General features: G+C 38.6%; 1 protein-coding gene across 1 annotated transcript; it reads right to left on the reverse strand.

Annotated features, from left to right (window-relative positions):
• Positions 1 to 8,414: 8,414 nt before the first annotated feature.
• On the reverse strand, positions 8,415 to 9,086 carry LOC122039993 (probable serine/threonine-protein kinase WNK7). The gene is made up of 2 exons (XM_042599386.1): positions 8,921 to 9,086; positions 8,415 to 8,788 (listed from the first exon to the last, which is right to left on the reverse strand). The coding sequence occupies exons 1-2, from the start codon at positions 8,935 to 8,937 to the stop codon at positions 8,482 to 8,484; spliced, it is 324 nt and encodes a 107-aa protein (XP_042455320.1). The 5' UTR covers positions 8,938 to 9,086; the 3' UTR covers positions 8,415 to 8,481.
• Positions 9,087 to 18,614: the final 9,528 nt, after the last annotated feature.

Consider the following 18,614-nt stretch of genomic DNA (forward strand, 5'->3'; position numbering starts at 1 on the left):
CCTACATCTCAATTAATTCGGTACATTATGCATTATTACCAAATTAGTTATTTTACTTAGTTTTCAAGATATAATAGACTCCCTTTGAATGATAAATTATTCTCTCCCATGGCCATGGATTTTGAGTCACTAATATCTTTATCAAGCGGTCAGGATGTCAACTCTTAATCCAAGATAGTGATGAATCCTCTATTAACTCAATAATATTCTCTCTATGCTTAGCTATATACCTAACCACCGTATTAATCCCAATTGCATCTTTGATGATTCTTGGTCCAGACTTAATTGGGATTGGAAGCTTTACTTCTTCATCTAAGACAACATCAACAGATACCTGGAAAAAATTGAAAGCTCTGCCTCCTTTTGATGGTAAAACAATATTGTTTATTTTTGCAAAGAAATAAAGGTAAAAGATCGTCCAATTTTGTTTTTACCAATCAAATCAAAAGTATTATTCACAAGAATACATATTGTGTTACTTTACTATATAAATTACTAACTCTTTCAAAGAGGATGAAATCAAAAAATTTATAGAATTTTAATAAACTATCTCCTGGGCGGATTTAAAATTCCATTAAATAAATAATATAATATAGACTTATTTTTAGTTTATCTAAAAGATAAAAAGAAAACTATATGGACACTAATAGACTATGGCAGCAAACTCCTTCCTGTAAACGACATACACGAAATAACAAACAAAATATTTCTTAGCTCACAGATTTGTTTCGAGATGATGATTTTTCTTCATTGTTCATATATCAACAAGAAGATCTTAATGTGAAAAATATGGCATATGCGACTTCAACATATAGAGGTATATGATTTGCATTATCATCTAGTTTTACTGAAATAGATGTGTAAGCGAAACTACTTTCAGTACATACCACCAATCCTTCCATTATTTGAGTAACGAGAAAAATAGGAAATAATAGAAATAAATTTGAGACTAGAACAGGAAAAATAAAATTAGTGATTGCAGGTTTGAAAAAAAAACATCAAATTCCTAAATAGTCCTTCAAAAGTTTGGCGATCACTGATTCCTTGAGAATCGAAGATGATGAACTAGAAATCAGTCAAAGTAAGAACTTAGAAAGCAGATTTCTACAAACACCAAACTAGATCTGAGAGAGGGCGGTAGAAGACTAACCCTATAATACAAGACTATAGATGCAAAAATAGAGGACAGAGACACAAAGCTGGAGATGCAAAAACGGAGGACGAAGACGCAAGGTTGGAGACGCAAGGCTGGAGGATGAAGACGCAAGGCTGGAGACACAAGGTTGGAGGACAGAGACGCAAGGCTGGAGGACAGAGACGCAATCTGAAGATGAAAAAACGGAGGTGGTGGAAGGTTAGAGACGCGCGGCTACTAGGGCTAGCAATTGGGATTTTGAGTGTTTATGTCTTAGCGAGGTTAATGTTTAAGACTCATAAAAATTAGAAGCAACGATGGGAAATTAAAAGTTTAATTAATTCGTATCCAGTTCATTTTTTTACTTCACACATAAAAATTATATATTTTTTTACTTTTTACTTCATCAAAATCAATGTATCGAAGGAAAATATTATTAAAATTTAATAGTGAAGCCTTTGTTTTTTAAATTTTGAAGTAAAAAAATAATGTTTTATTTCGCTAGTGTTATTACCGAAGTTGATTAGTATATATTACTTCATAATTAATACTCGCCGAAGTAACCAGTAGGGGTGTAAACGAATCGAATCGAGCCGAATATGCTGAAAAATTTAAGGCTCGAATTCGGCTCGAAATAAGTATATTCGAGTTCGAGCTCGATTCGAAGCTCGAAAAATTTAAAATGTTTGGTTCGAGTTCGGTTCGAATTAGGGTTCGGGTTCGAATTCGGCTCGAAATATTCGAACATGTTCGCGAACTATTCGAATTATTACTCGAAAATAGGCTCGAAAGGCTCGAAATTTATTTATTTAATATATATTTAACTTATATTAATAAATATTAAGGCTCGTGAACAGCTCGCGAGCGGCTCGAACAATATAATTTGGGCTCGAGTTCGGCTCGAAAAAAAGTTCGAACATGTTCGAGTTCGGCTCGAATTCGATAAATTCGAATACGAATCGAATATTTTTCGAGCCGGCTCGAAAAGCTCGCGAGCCGGCTCGATTCGTTTGCAGCCCTAGTAACCAGTGGCGAAGTAAAAAAACCCAAAATTCTATTAGTGGAGTAAGTGTAGTCCTAAGAACATGTTTAACACATGAATTAAGAGATTCTTTATAAAAATATTCAAATATGCATTTAGATTCAAAACTAAAAAAAAGATGTTCTACAGAATCAAATTTAGCTAATGATTCTCTTAATTTATTATCCGAATATAAAAAATTAAGATCAAGAAAATATAAAATTGAGATGAGGATTAGAAAAGATGGGTGTGAAAATAATGAAATAAGCTCTCTATTTATAGAGTTTGGATAGTAATGGATATTAAATCATAGTCATTGATAAAAAACGGTCAAATGATTTTAACCATTGAAAAAAAATACTCTAACCCCCTCCCTCAATGGTTAGGAACTGCTGGTCCAATGTATTGGTGCAGGTTGCACTAATAATATGGTTTTAATGTATAACAAATATGTTAAAGTTGTATGTGTTGTTTGCCTAACCTTTCTACCAAGTGTGCTGGAGTCGAGTAGTCTGAAGGATCTGATACCAGGCTGAAATCCAGCTAGGTGCCGATATCTGGCAAGAAGTCCGGTTGGGTTTGTGGAACCTGACAATCGGTCGAAGCCCAGTTAGGTTTGCAGACCTGACAACTGGTAGGAAGACCTGGTGGGTCAAATGTAAGTCAAGTGACTATAATTGATAAGTAAAGGTAAACAACTGTAGGAGAGATCCAGTAAGGACACGTTTCCCGTTGAGAAAACTGTAGACATAGATCCAACTTAGATCCATTTGGGAAACCTAAGTTGAGATCTTAACTATATCTTGGTCTCGAGTTGTAAAATTAATAAGGGAATTTTTCCAGAATTTTTGGAAATTTTTCGAGAATTTTCGGAGCTCGTACGAACGAGTTAACGAGGATAAAAACGGGGCCGAGAAAAAGCCTGTTTAGACGACCCATTTAAGCGAGGAAAAGTTGGATTTATTTTCCTTTTTCTATTTTCTTTTCCTTATTTTTCTTTTTCCCCGCTGTTTCCTTCCCTCGACGCCGAACCCGTGCCCGACTTCTCCTCCTCCCCCGGCGCCCGACGCCCTCCTCCGAGCCCTAACCCCCCAGCAGTTTCCTCCTTTTTCTCTTCCTCTATTTCCTTCCCGAGCCGTCGACACCGCACGAAGCAGTGCCGACCCAGCGCCGACGCCGCCCTTTCCTGCGTACAAGCCCTCGGCCAAGGAAACCCTAGCACCGACAACCATCTTCCCTCTGCCCTAGTTCCGACTCACGGTCGCCGGTGCAAACCTTCAACCAAGGGCCGAGCCCAACCCTAGTTTTCCTTTGCGTGCCACTACCGAGGGTGAGTTTGCTTCTCCCCTCTGTTCTCAGTTTCTCACCGCCGTGTCTCTACTCGGATTGGTTTTGGACAGGAGCAAGGAGCACGGAGCCGAGGCCCTCTTTCCCCCTGCCTTAGTGTTGACTGCCATTTTCCCTGTGCCCTAGCGCTGGCAGCAGCCTTTCACTTTGCCCTAGATCGCCGGAATCTGGAAGCTTGAGTAGGTCTTCGGTTAGGAGCAGCAACCCAAGCCTTGGTGTCCCTTTCCGTGCCCTAATTCCACTGTGGGGTCTTCGTTTGGTTCTGGCAGCACTCCGATGAGCAGCTCCCCTTGTTCCAGCATCAAGAGGGGCTATGAATTGAGGTAAGATTCGGGTATCAGAAGTTTTCTTGCTGTAATTCAGTTGTTTGGACTGATTCTAAGAGGAATGTATGTTTTGTTGTTCTTTACGTAGTTGTCGACAAAAGCTTTAGGGCAGTGAGGTGGATTTCCAGCAGCCACCTTATTTATAGCTGTGAGTTTGAGGTATGTTGTAAGAATTTGGCTGCGTGTTGTAGTGGATAATGGATTGATTTAGGAATGGTTTAATTACATGATTATGTGTAGGTTTGAATTGGAAGTTGTAATTAGTTGTCGAATGTTGATTAGGTTTATGTGTTTTTAAAATTAGGGTTTTGTCCTAATTTAGGGTTAAAGAATTTATTTAGATATTTATAGGAATTTAGCTAAATAATCGTATATCTATTGGATACAGGACTTTGACGCGAGACGAGTATCTCGATGTCGGATTTGGACATTCCTATTAGAGGCGAGTACTTCTGACTTTATGTCGTTTGATATGCATAGTAGTGAATTTAACAAATTGTAATAATTTTGTTTCTTATCTGTTTCGGTTAGTCACTACCCGATACTTGTTACATGCTTGGTTGATATTTGTTTTGCATCTCATGTTATTTCTTACCTGCTTATACATGCTTATAGGGGGTAGTGATATACCATGCTTCACCATGTTCAGGACCTAGGTTTTATACCTTATCTTATCTGTGTACCTTTGATTTGATTCATTGACCTAAGGTGCACCTTCTATATATATATGGTTTAGCTCAGGATATTTACATGGTTAGTGTCATGCACCATTCGCATGATTGCATGCTGTGCGATAGTCCGCTCTATTATTGTTGAGCACATCGCCAGTTACATGGATCTGCACACACCACCACTCATGGGTTAGTGGTCGATTCAGGCAGAGTGTGTTGCAGCAGGGACTCTGTTTGGCTTCGGTGGTCCGCTCATGGGTAGTGTGACGTAGCGTGGTAGCCGACAGAGATTCCTCCCCGTCATCGTGTACCGGGAGATGAGAGCATTGCGCTCCCCCATTTATGATTTGGGGTAGGAGGATAGGTGTACTCTGACAGCATCCCGTCCACTCGGTCACTCATCAGGAGCAGTGACGACAGAGTGCACGGTTGTCACAGCCCTACCCACTCGGTCTCACCATTGTGTGTGAGATGGTTGACTGGCGTCAGGGGTGACAAGGACGCATCATTGGCATCATACGCATTGATGCATTTATTTCTTGTGATTGTGTTTGCTGCATATTGGTTGAATACCCATGCTTGACATGCATACAGGATTTCTATACCTCTTGGACTGTTTATCCTGTACCAGATCCTGGTTAGTACAGTTTTCTCCTATTTACTACAGTTGCATTTTATCCTTCTTATATCAGGAGACTGTACACATGATTAGTGTTAGATGTTATTTCTCTACTATGTATATCAGTTGTTACCCGCTGAGGAGTTGACTCACCCCGTGGATATTTACTATTTTCAGGTTGATGCTGTCAGGAGAGAGTTCCAGTTGCTAGTCCCCTGCAGCCACGAAGATATTTATTTATACTTTGGTTTTTATGTACTAGACTATGTTTGGACTGGATTTTGTTTTGATACTAGGAGCTTGTATGGATTGTATTTGTCGATGGGTTTTTAATTGGATTTGTTTTATTATATGCCTGCCTAGACGGCAGAAGAGGTAAGTTGATTTGATCATCGGATTTGTGTTTTATGAGTGTAGTGGAGTAGGATATCGGTTTTGAGCTTTATGGGTGTAGTTGAGTAGGGTGGATTTTGAGTCTTATTATCATTGCTTATTAAACTGCGTGGATGTCTATATGTTGTGGTTTGTTTATTATTGTTATTTATTCCAGCCGCATGTGGCTGAGGTATATGGTGATGTAGTAAAGTTTCAGATTGTCCGCCGTACAGGGGAGATGCTGCCGAAATTTCTTTGGACAGGGACTCCTCCGGGGCATGACACGAGTAGACTGGATCTAATTACTACTCCTATCCGCTGAGTTGTACTAACTCTGTTTTGCAGGATGAACCTATTTTTGTTGCCCAGAACTAACTCTTTTTTTGTAAGAAAAGAAGGAGCTAAAAAAGAGGGTGCATGTTCCTGGACCAGCTCGCCCAGACAGCTTCCTTGGGCGCCCTGGCGATCCGGGCGCTCGGAGTCAGTCCAGGTGCCTGAACCGTAAAATTCATCCACAAGCTGATGTGGAGCGCGTCGATTGGTTGAGCCACGTAGTTCAAGCGCCTGGAGGGGTTCCAAGCGCCCGGAATGGGCCTATATAAAAGCCTTCGACCAGAAACTTAAAAATGACAACTACTACAATTTTCTCTCTTGCGTGCAGCTCCGAAAAAGCTCCGACAACACCGAAAGGTTGTTCCGGAGTTCGAAGAATGAAGAGTCCTTCAGATTTCCTTTTCGTATTGGTAACATTATTCTTTTCAGTTCTTGTAACCAATTCCTGTAATACATTATGAACTAATAATGGATTGTTCAACGAAAGCACTCAACGAGTGAGGACGTTGGACTAGGAGTTATCGAAGGCTCAGAACTAAGTAAAACTTGGTTTATTAACATTGTTTTCTTTTCTTCCGCTGCATACTTCAATTTGCTATCGATTTTCAACGATCACTATTTACCCACCTAGCGTCTTTCCGATCCTACACAACGAGTAAAAAAAAAATTATGTGAACCGGTAGATCAAACCAACGTTTAACTGGCGATTCACCGATTCTTGACTTATAGAATTGGAACCGGCCCAACAGGTTGCCAGGCTGGTTCTGGTTCGGCCCCGTGAACTGGTCGAACCAAGTCAACGAACAATCAGCTTGTTGACCGGGTTACAAGCCCGGCCCATGTCCGGGTCTGACCCGACCGGAGGTCGAATCTAAGCGTATTCTCAAGTAATTTGGGCTATATTGGGTGAGATAACCTGTAACGTAATATAATTAAGATAATATTATACGATTCATTATTTATTTGGTACAATTTTAAACCGATAGTATAATATAATATGAATTATAAAAGTTAATAATATGTCATAAAATTTTATAACCTGAATTACATTATCCCTAATCACATATAGCCTTAGTTTAATTCCTAACCGGCAAGTAAACTATTGGTAATACTAAATTGCCACGTCAATAGCTATGATACTTTTTGAATTTAATACGGAGATAAAATATAGAGTTATAACGTCGAAATTAGTAAGCTCGCAAGAATTAAATAACAGATTAAAAATAATATATTTTTTTAGAAAAATAAACCAACATAAAAATATGAACCTAACACTTTTCAAAATTACGTATATAATATAATAATATATAATCAGACCCATAGGTTTTCCTATGCAAAAAATTATTTTAATTTAATATTATACTTGTCTTAGTAAAAAAAACTAAGAAAAGTATATTTTTTAACATCGTCGACCTAAAATATTTATAAAAACTTTTTTGATCATAGTGTTGTCAATTTTAAGATATGTGACTAAAAAGAACAATATTTTTTTATATAAAACAATCAGAGAAAATTAATGATGAGAAAAATTCATAATAATACGTTATAGCTGAATCTCGAACTCTAGATCACTAATTGTTTCGCTTGTGAAATTACTAATAAATCTTGGAATTATTTTTAGTGTAAATAGAAAAACGGACATTAACGTAAATACATTTTAGGCTTCATCAAAATTAGTTAGTAAAAGAGGAGATTTTTAATAAAATAGTAAGGTAAAGTTTAAAAAATGTCTGCATATTCTTATCTTGGAAATAATTTCAAACTGTTATACCTTTATATGATAATTTTAATTATTTAAAAATAATTTTCATTAAATTTAAATAATTTAATAAAAAATATATAAAAAGTATTTTATATACTATTTTTGATAACTTATACTAAAAATAACTTATTTTAAAACTAAAACTAAGTTATAAAAATATTAGAATAATTTCATATACAATTTTAATTTTTTTTTTTTAAAAAAAGACGTTCTCTAGACTCTTAATTAATTAGATAATTTCACACATTTAACCAATCATTTTCGCTAAAATTGAAGAAAAAAATAATAATTAGCAAATCATTGAGATTGAATCCATGTGCGGGAGCAACTGCCAGTCAACCTGCACCAAACATATCGAGGAAGACGGACCATAAAGTCTCCTTTATTGCGAACTCATCAACAAACTCACACAGACGATCATTTCCTCCTGTCCGTCTGTTCTTGGGCTCACACAAGATGCCGCTGCAGCTGTTTCTGGCCGCGGCGTTCGCGGCGGTGCCGCTGACGCTCTACCTGCCGCCGGTGAGGAACCTGACCTCATTCGTGGAGGTGGCAGAGACGCTGGTCCAGGAGGGCGCCGGCTTCACGCTCCAGTGGTACCGAACTTTCCGCCGCGGCGCGCGGAGGATTATGCTGCTCGATACTTACACACTGGGTAGTCCCGCTCTCGCATTCTAGCAAACACATGGCGGGCATCATCTGGATTCGTTCGATAAGATGGATGTATTTTTTGTTTCTGTTTTTTTCAGCGTTAAATTAGAGAACATTTCAACAAACCAAACAAGTTCAAAACATCAAATCTGACTAAATTAAATCAAGAAATACCTGGAAAAAAAAATTATTCAAGCACGCCGATGCATATCCAGCTGCCGGCGACCATGTTCTCCTTCAGTTAGTACGCGCCGTCATGCAATCTGCCGGCGAACGATGTCGGCGGCGACCGCGGATGAGCTTGGCCGAGGGTGGCGCTGAGGCGGAGGTGGTTGAAGCGTGACAGGGGCGTCGGAGTCGTCGTCATCATCGAGGCCGAGGAAGAAGCGGTCGGCCAGGAGCGGTCAGAGGCGGAAGGGCGAACCCGGGGTTTGGCGGGACTCCACTCGATGAAGGCCCTGACGTCGGGGTCTTTGATCTTGTCCAAGGATTGTGGCCGCACGCCGGACGTCGCCTTCCGGTAGATTTTGGCGACGCTGTCGCACTCGCTGATCTCTTGCGTAGCCATCTCCAGCACGATTAGATAAAGGCGATATGAAACTCCCAGCAAATAGATTGTTGTGGAAATCAATTGGGTAAATAAAATTTGCAAAAGAGTAATTTTTGACGGCGGAATGAACCTGGCCGAGGTTGCCATTGATGAACAGATTGGAGCAGTTGAGGTCGCGGTGGATGATGCAGGGCTCGTGGTTGACCACTTCTTGAGGGCCTTGATCGACACCTCTCTAACCCCTTCTCGATTTCTTCTTCATCCTCATCTCCTGACAGTCAACGCTCGCAGAGATACGTCATGAAAGGTGAGAAGAAAATTTAGAAAAATTATAAAGCAATGGCACGCTGTTGAGGTCATGCCTGATCTCGCCATCTCGCTGTAAGGCCGTAGCCCAGGCAAAACCTCATAGCGAGGTCGTGACCAAAGCGAGATCTCTCCCTGTGACGCCGCTGCCAAGCTATCGCTAAGAGAGGAGAGGGAAGGGGAGAAGATCAAGCATACCGATGGGACGATGCATACTGGTACTAGAGATCGAAGAGGAGAGGAACGTGCTAGAGATTGGAGAGGTGGTCGATCAAAGAGGAAGATTTTAAGGCGTTGGAAAGAAAATTTGAGAATAAAAATCTTAATTAGAAAATTAATTAATTATGGAAACTTAATTCAATCACTAAAATAGCAACGGAAACTTAGTTTGTTGCTAAATTAGTGACCATAATTTATTTCGATTTCTAATTAGCGACGGAAATTAAATTTCATCGCTAATTGTGAGTTTTCTTGTAGTGAATTATATGATGAGTTGCAATAAATGATATGATTTAATTGATCAAATTTCTGAAGGCTCGCCAATGAAATTAATCACCTTCATATAACAAATCAAACAATGCTTAACTAGCAAACAAAAATATAAATATATGAAAATTAACATTATATGTTTTTCTAACACTTAAATTCGTAATCGAAAGAAATAAAGCAAGAAAACTTTACCTTAATCAAAAAGCGTTTGCTGTGGAGTATCGGCGAAGCGACGATGACAACGCTGGCAGCAAACGATATCAATGCTAGTGATAGCGGCGTTCGGCGATAACAACATGGACGACAACGACATCAATGTGCGGCGGAGGATTTTGAAGGTAAAATTAGGATTAGGAAAAGGGAAAGAATAATAAGGGGATTATAAGAGGAAGACGACCACGGGAGTGAAAAAAGGAAAGGGGATTAGAAGGAAGAAGAAAATACGGGAAGGGAGAGGGGAAAAAGTATAGGCAATGGGAGAGAAAAAAATATCGAGAGAGAAAAAAGTTGGCTGAGAGAAGAAAAAAAAGGTTTGAGTTCTCTTATTTGTTTTAATCGAACAATTTGTAAAAAAAGTTTTGATATTTTTAGAATTTATAATTAAATTATTTTTAAATAATCACTGTATTAATTTTTTCCCTAAATTTCAGGGGGGGCGCCCGCACCCCCTTTGCCCTATGTAGCTACGCCCCTGGACATAGGTATCTTTTTTTTCGACTCCTTTATTTATTTATTTATTTATTTATTTATTTATTTATTTATTTATTTATTTATTTAATATGATGATACATAAATTCATCCTCTTGTTTTATTGTCATCTAACCTTTCAATTTTTCTATTTGCACATATATCTTACAAAATAATTTCTAATTGTATGTATGATATTACATTTTGTGTGTTACAAAATGTAAATAAAAACAATGTGATTTCTCTTTCGTGAATCACGAATGTTGTAAGTGATTAAAGTAGCTCAAGTCAACTCCTTATGCGATTGCTCCGTCAATTTTGCAATTGCTTCTGTAAATTATGATATGGTTGAAATTATGATTGCTCTATTCATCACTCTTTTTTCATCCACGATTGCTCCATAATTTCTACTGCTCGGTAACTATTGTAAGTGTAAGCAACTACTATCTCAATTTTAATATTCGATTAAAATGTGTATGATTTTTCCTTGATCTCAATATTAAATGTGGATTGGATTATTTATTTATTTTTATCATAGTTAATTGAAGTGTATGCTTAACCAATTTATTATTCATCTAATTATATTATTTAAAATTTATGAGATTCTAAGTTAATCATGCTAACATTTATTTGTGTTAGGTTATTTTAATATCACATAGAGAGAAAAGGAGAAAATAATATTTTATCATTCTTTAAACTAATAATTGATAATTCTTTATCGTCTGAGAGGACCAAGACTAATACATCTGTTCCTAATGAGAAGTTCGAACCTCCTTCTAAATCTCAAAGAGTTGAGTTTGATGAAACTTCATTTGAACGAGCTAGATCTGGTTGTGTATTCCCATATGGCGACATCCTATTAATTATCATGATAAATTTAGAAGAGTTTATATAAAAATGAGGTCATATAAATCTAAATTGCAAAAGTACTCACAATCTGAATTGGGAAAACAACATTGTTGATTTCAAGATATACGGTTTAAAAAATTTCCATGGTTAGAATACTTTTCTTCAAAGATATAACATTTTATTTTCCATGCTATATTTCTGAATTAAGTGAAGCACAATAATTTACATTTACAATTAAGGGGTTTAAAAGTTAAAAATGCGTTAATAATGGAGCAAAGTGTGTCTTTTTGTCTCACATGGGAAGTTATAACTTGGTGCGTAATAAATTTACAAAATCTGTTGTTGATGATATGAATGTAACTCGAATAAAGTTATGAATAAAAAATTTTCTGAATAGATTCAAAAGAATCGATTAAGGTTTGCAGCAACAATTGAGAGTTTCATTGGCTTAGTTTGCAAACATGTGGATTGGAATGTCACGATGAATCTTCATATTCCTAAAATCATGATAATTTCATTAAGATGCTAAAACTTTTGGAAAAATGGAACGCTAGTATTGACGATGTTATTTTAGAGATAGCTCTGAGAAATGCAAAGTATAGCTCATCAAAAGTTTAAAAAGAAATTTTGCATATTATTGATAATAGAGTCATAAATATTATCATTGAAAAAATTAGAGATTATAAGTTTTATATTTTGGTGGATGAAACTAAGGAGGTATTCAACAAAGAAAAGATAGATTTGTCAATGTTTATATATATATATATATATATATATATATATATATATATATATATATATATATATTCCCAACTATTTAGGGTTATATCTTGTCCCTTCATGAGTTATAAAAGTTTGGTTTGCACGAGAAACTGCATACTACTGCATTAACATAAGTTAAGCTAAAAAAGTAGTTGTCGTAAAGGTATATATTGTATGCCTTTTTTTTTTTTTGTCAGTGAGCAAAAAGTTTAGTAATCAATACTCCATTTTTTAAAATCATTTTTAATACAATATGAAAGATTTCTCACCAAATTGATATACCTTATACCCATGCTATTTGTTTTGTTTTGTCATCCTATTTTGTTTTCTTCTTGAAAACATTTCATCTTAATGCTCGTATTTATTTATTTATTTATTTATTTTTGCTTTAAGTTGGACATGAGTATTTATTCTTTAAAAATTTATTGTGTAGAAGTTGATGCTTCTTGAAGAATGAATTTTTGTTGTTTGCTTCCTCTTCTAGTGGATTTGCACACTCGGGTTGCATCAAGACGCAATCATTGAGATGGGCTATGGACATAGTTTTTGCAATGATTGTAAGTTTGCTAGCCTCCAGATTTCTTGCAAAATATTTTGATGAACATCACACTGACTAATTCCGAATGATTTTCTGTAATTGTTTGTAAGCTTTTTTAAGAATATTATTCAACTGTTAGTGAGGACTAAGATATTCTACAAAAAAAAATTTAGAATTTGACACCATCATAAGCTTGCCCTTTGAATCACGAATATGTTTGTTTTTGTAATATGCAAATAGGGAACTTGTTATAAATGTTAGTACATGTCATGGATTTGTTGGGATTAATTACTTCTTGAAATGTCTCTTTCTTCTAATGTTACTTCAACATCCGCAGCTTTCTAATCTACTAGTTTGTTATCCTGTTCATTGGCTTTGATTTAATTGTTCTACTTTGATTCATTAGTTAAATATTTTTCTCATTAAGTTGTTTGCATTGTTCCACGTATATGGTTTTATGTTGGACCAAGCATTTTATAGTGAAGATAAATGATGGTCAAAGCCGACGCATTAAATGCATGCCCCAAATGTAGTGTTGTATGTGATGAGGCAGTCAAAAGGAATTTAGTCAGTGTAAGGTGTCCAGATATTGTTGATAATTTTTGTATTAACTTGGGAGTCGAATTGTGTTCATACTCATCACCTATGGATCAAATTGAAACGTTGGACTTACAAGAACTGGAGTCAATGAAATGATGTCAATTTGCATTTTCTATTGTGGCTAGCTAAACATATCAATAGGTTTTTAACTAGTTAGTGTAATGAGATATTTATAATCTTTTTTGTACCATCACAATCAGTTAGTAAGTAACACCTTATTTTCCTCATTATTGTTGCATATTGAAGGTTGTATCTTATTGTCTTTTTATGAGAAATTCTAAGTTCAAGTTTGTATTCTTATTGTTACATATCAAAGTTCAAGCATATCGAAAGTGTCTAATTTAGTGATGAGATGAATTGTGATAATGTCTAAATTTTAAATCTGAATTATGTATTTTAAATAACTATTAAAGATAATTGTATGATATTTTAATTGCAACGGGCATTACGGGTTGTAAATGTTATTAACTGCAACGCATGGTGTATGTTATGAATGCTGTTAACCGCAACGCACATTGAGTGTTGTGAATACTCTTAACCGCAATGCATGGTGTGCACTGCGAATGCTCTTAACTATAGTGTGCAGTGTGCGTTGCAAATACTCTTAATCGCAGCACGCGCTGCACGCTGCGAATGCTCTTAACCGTAGCGCGCAACACGCGTTGTCGATATCTTATGACTTTAAACATCTTGTAGTTGTGCAACATGTGATGCGAGCTGTGGATAGCATAATTGCATGTTGTGGAAAGTCAAATTTATTGTAGTATTCAACCATTTCAAAATATGCTTTTAAAAGAAAAATTCTAAGAATCAAAATATTTTCAAAAGATCTTTTAACTCAGAATTATTTTCAAGATACTTGAAACAAGAGTTTTTAGAAATATTTTCAAAATGCTTTAAATTATTTTAAGTAAAAGAAAATTTCTAAGTAAAAAGGTCAAAAATAATTCTCAAACACAATCTTTAAAATAAAAGTTAAAAACTTTTTAAAATCATTTCTTAAACATCCTCCTCTTGAACTTGATATTAATTAATGAAAAACTCCTCTTGAACTTGATATTAATTAATGAAAAAACTCATCTAGACATTGTCTTTAAATATCTAACAGTTAGTTACTAACTAACTATCAGAAGATAACAGTGTTTATTTGGTTAGTCGAGTTAAGTAAATATATCCAGTTAGTATTTGACTAAGATGGATTATTTAATCTGATTACTGTAATTTGGTATTTTTTTTGCCCAGACTTGTGTTGATGGATTGATATAAGCATCTTAAGTCAAGACAATTTGCCAAAACATCTCACGCCGTTCTAGTTTTTTGAATACACAATCAAGATAGACCTAATGTGTTTGTGAGATGCTCAAGTCTTAGATTTATAGGATCATACTTTCTATGGATTTGATCTAGACTAAAGCTAAATTCAATTTTAAAAGTCTAAGAAAATGAAAATTTTAGAAAATAAAAGTAAAAACTTTTTCCCAAAAATTTGCAAACCTTTTAATTAATTTTGAAATTAACAGTCCTAGTCTATGAAACATATTCTAGATTAATCAAACAACAGTGGAAAAAAAATTAGTAAGTTGTATATACCAAGTCTTCCAAATATGCACTATATAATAGGGTAACAAAACATAGTTAGGTTTGGTCTGTTAGGACCTTCGGATGGCTAGAGAGGGGGGGTGTGAATAGCCTCCTCTAAAAACTCAATTAATCTCCTCACAAAAGTTTGTTAGCACAGCGGAAATAAGCAAAAGGAAAACTGATGCAAGGAAAAGAAACAACCCACCACTAACACAACAAGGATGTACGAGGTTCGGGGATAACTTGCCCCTACTCCTCGGCGTGTCCGTAAGGTGGACGATCCCTTGATCTTTCGGTAGATCACACCCCGGACAGATTCCGGCTAAGTATTTCTCCTTCTCGGTGGAGTAACCTCTCCACAAAGTCTCAGAAAAGATTTGAAATGAAGCACAAGACTTACAGAGTTTAGTGGCTAAAAAGAATGAACAATAAACTTACAGCCACGATGAAAGCAAAGCGCAAAGACAGAAGAAGTTCCTCAGCCAAGAGCTCAAAAACACAGCACTCTTGCTTGATCGACAGAGAGTTTTTGAAAATTACTCTCTCAAACCTCTCTTCTTCCTTCTTCTTATTCCTCTGCTTTCTCACTGTCTTCAGCCAGAGCCGAATCACTGTCACCTGTATCGAATCACTGCGACCAACTCAGGCGTCGCCAATCACTCTTCCTCCTCATCTGGTTCTCTGAACTCACACCAATACCATCCATGGTCTTCACTGGTGTCTCTGAGCTCGAACCGATAAGCAAGAGTCAAGCTGTTGCCAACTGATCGCAGCCAGTGAACGTTGACGCTCCAATTGCACCATTTGCAGCGAAACACAACAGAAAGAGCACTTGGTCTTATTCTTCTGATGGAGCTTAATTTGAATTTAAGCATTGGCACGACACCTGCAACCTGTAACTCAAAAAGCTTACAGCAGATGGTTAGATCAGATGAATCAGAAATTACAGAGAAACAGCAGGAGATAAACGACATCGTTGTGGATCGGTCAACAGACCGATCCATAGCCCTCTGGACCGATCAGGACACATCCTGATCGGTCTGGGATGATGCTGATCGGTCTGTGGACCGATCAGCCTATAGGTGGATCGGTCCACAGACCGATCCCCCTATAGGTCTGAATCACCTCGCGCTTGTTACTGATCGGTCACCAGACCGATCAGATAACCCACAGAGAGCTACTGTGTGGTTACTGATCGGTCATGAGACCGATCAGATAACTAAGGTATCACTGGATCGGTCGACAGACCGATCCAGACAGCCAAAGTATCACTGGATCGGTCAACAGACCGATCCAATGCCTCTGTTGGTTTTAGAGCTTCCCAGCCCTAAACCCTAACGTCTTCCTGGTCCAGAGAACGAGCTACCGAGCCCTCTCTGACCTAGTCCGGAGAACGAGCTACCGAGCCCTCTCCGACTTCCACGTCCGGGTCAGAGAACGAGCTACCGAGTCCTCTCTGACCTAGTCTGGAGAATAAGCTGCCGAGCCCTCTCCGACTTCGTCCGGTCCAGAGAACGAGCTACCGAGCCCTCTCTGACCTAGTCCGGAGAACGAGCTACCGAGCCCTCTCCGACTTCCACGTCCGGATCAGAGAACGAGCTACCAAGCCCTCTCTGACATAGTCTGGAGAACGAGTTGCCGAGCCCTCTCCGACTTCGTCCGGTCGAGAGAACGAGCTACCGAGCCCTCTCTGACCTAGTCCTGAGAACGAGCTATCGAGCTCTCTCCGACTTCGCGTGCCAAGTGTTGGTGCAGTGAGCACCAGATGATCGAACCTGAGTTTTGATTATGGCAAAGGGCTCAAAGTTAAGCTATGGTGTTATCTAACAAGGTTCATGGAGCTTGCAGGAAAGTCCTAAGTGATACTTAGGCAAAAGTCCTAGCTGCAGCTAGGCAGGTAAAAACCCTAGGGGGTGGTAACCCTAGGTCCTAGGGGGTGGTAACCCTAGGTGAAGGAAAACCCTAAGGGGCGGTAACCTTAGGTCCTAGGGGGTGGTAACCCTAGGTGGAGGAAAACCCTAAGGGGCGGCAACCTTAGGTCCTAGGGGGCGGTAACCCTAGGTGGAGGAAAACCCTAAGGGGCGGAAACCTTAGGTCCTAGGGGGCAGTAACCCTAGGTGGAGGAAAAACCCTAGGGGGCGGTAACCCTAGGTCCTAGGGGGTGGTAACCCAAGGCGGAAAGTCCAGTCGGTTTGGAGGACCGGACTGACATCAGGTAATCTCTCCTGAGGGGAGTAGGTAAGGACGCGTTCCCCGTAGAGGGAACAGTAGGCGTCGGGTCGACCTAGGGTTTCCGAAGTCAGACTCGGACAGTCCGAAGACTGTCAGTTATTACTTACTGTGTTTTATCATATTCTAACACTGTCTTGCAGGGTATTTTTGCTCGGACTAACCTTTGTTTGCAGGTGAGGAACATGCTGGAAAAAGGTGGTCCGGGCGCCCGGGATGGATCCGGGCGCCCGGGACCAAGTTTTATCCCATGCGCGACTTCGCCACGTGGAGCATCCTGGTTGGTTGGCCACGTCACACTCCAGGCGCCCGGAAAGGATCCAGGTGCCCTGAACGTCATATAAAAAGAGGGTTGAGGTGCAGCTTCAAAACAACAATTGAACAAGCCTTCCTTCTGCTGTGTGCTGCTCAAGAAACGACTCTAAAGTGCTGTTACAGTCACCGACGACCTAAAGCTTCAGTTATTATTTTGCTGTCGGTATTATTTCAATTCCAGTTGTACTTATTTCCGTGTACTTATTCACGATATTATAGTTGTTGCCCACCGGAAGCGATCAAGGATCGCGGGCCTTCGAGTAGGAGTCGCCTTAGGCTCCGAACGAAGTAATTCCCTGTGTCTCTGTGTTTGACTGTCTTTATTCCGCTGCTTATTACTCTATTAGTTTCACGTACGATTTACAATTTCGAAAAACGAAATAGCCACGAGCGCTATTCACCCCCCTCTAGCGCTTTCGATCCATCACCAAGTATCCGTACTTGGACTTTTCCTCTCCACATGATCAACCTTGATCATTAATCAATCTGAGTTTAATTAATATCTGATACAAACTTAAATCAATGTCAACATCAAAACAACAGCTAGGTCAGACTGTATTAACAATCTCCCCCTTTTTGTTGTTTGACAACACGATTTAAGTTTAGATCAGAAATGTTCATATTTCCCTATTTTTAGGGGAATCAAGATCCTCCCCCTAAGACAGATACAACCCCATGTAAGGATAGGGGAATCAAGATCCTCCCCCTAAAGCCAAACTTTCATTTATCTCTAAACTTAGTTATCTTCTCCCCCTTTGTCAAACACCGAAAAGGTACGAATTAGGTAAGAAAACGTTAAAGGACTCCCCCTTAACCCATATTGTCTTTTTCTTAATCCACCTAGAATGCCCTCTAAGTGTATTATAAGACAGTGATAAAGAAATAAGAGACATATAAGACATGGCATATGAACAGCATATTAATAGCCAATAGGAAGTGAAACATAAAGAAAAACAAAAAAATGAGCAGCATAAATATATGAAATCAGCAAGTATCTAGGTCAGACATAAGTATCCAACAAACAACATCCAAAACATAGGTAATCAAAATGACAGCATAGAACAATGTGTATCAATCAACCTCCTCATCATGAGGAGCATCAGCATCATCAGCTGGAGGAGTGGGTCCCTGAGGTGGCATGCCGCTGCTCGAGGATGGATAGCTCGGGAAAAACTGCGGAGGTGGGTATCTGGCCATCCATCCCATAATCGCCTGATGTGTCGCCAACTGCTGACTGCATAGATCATCGTAGCGCTGGTCAATCCGAACGCGCAGCCCGTGGAGCTCACCAACCAGCAGCTCATCGTGCTGATCAATGCGGCTCTCGAGCTCGGCGATCTGCCAGCGCAGATCAGGATCTGCCTCTCTATCGTCAGCAGCAGCAGCAGGGGGAGCAGCAACAGGAGCAGCCGCAACCTGTCGTGGAGGTGCCCGTGGTAACTCACCTAGTGCTCTCCCATCCTTCCAC

Source organism: Zingiber officinale, chromosome 2A (assembly GCF_018446385.1).
Source record: "Zingiber officinale cultivar Zhangliang chromosome 2A, Zo_v1.1, whole genome shotgun sequence".
In the NCBI taxonomy this organism is placed as follows: Eukaryota; Viridiplantae; Streptophyta; class Magnoliopsida; order Zingiberales; family Zingiberaceae; genus Zingiber; species Zingiber officinale.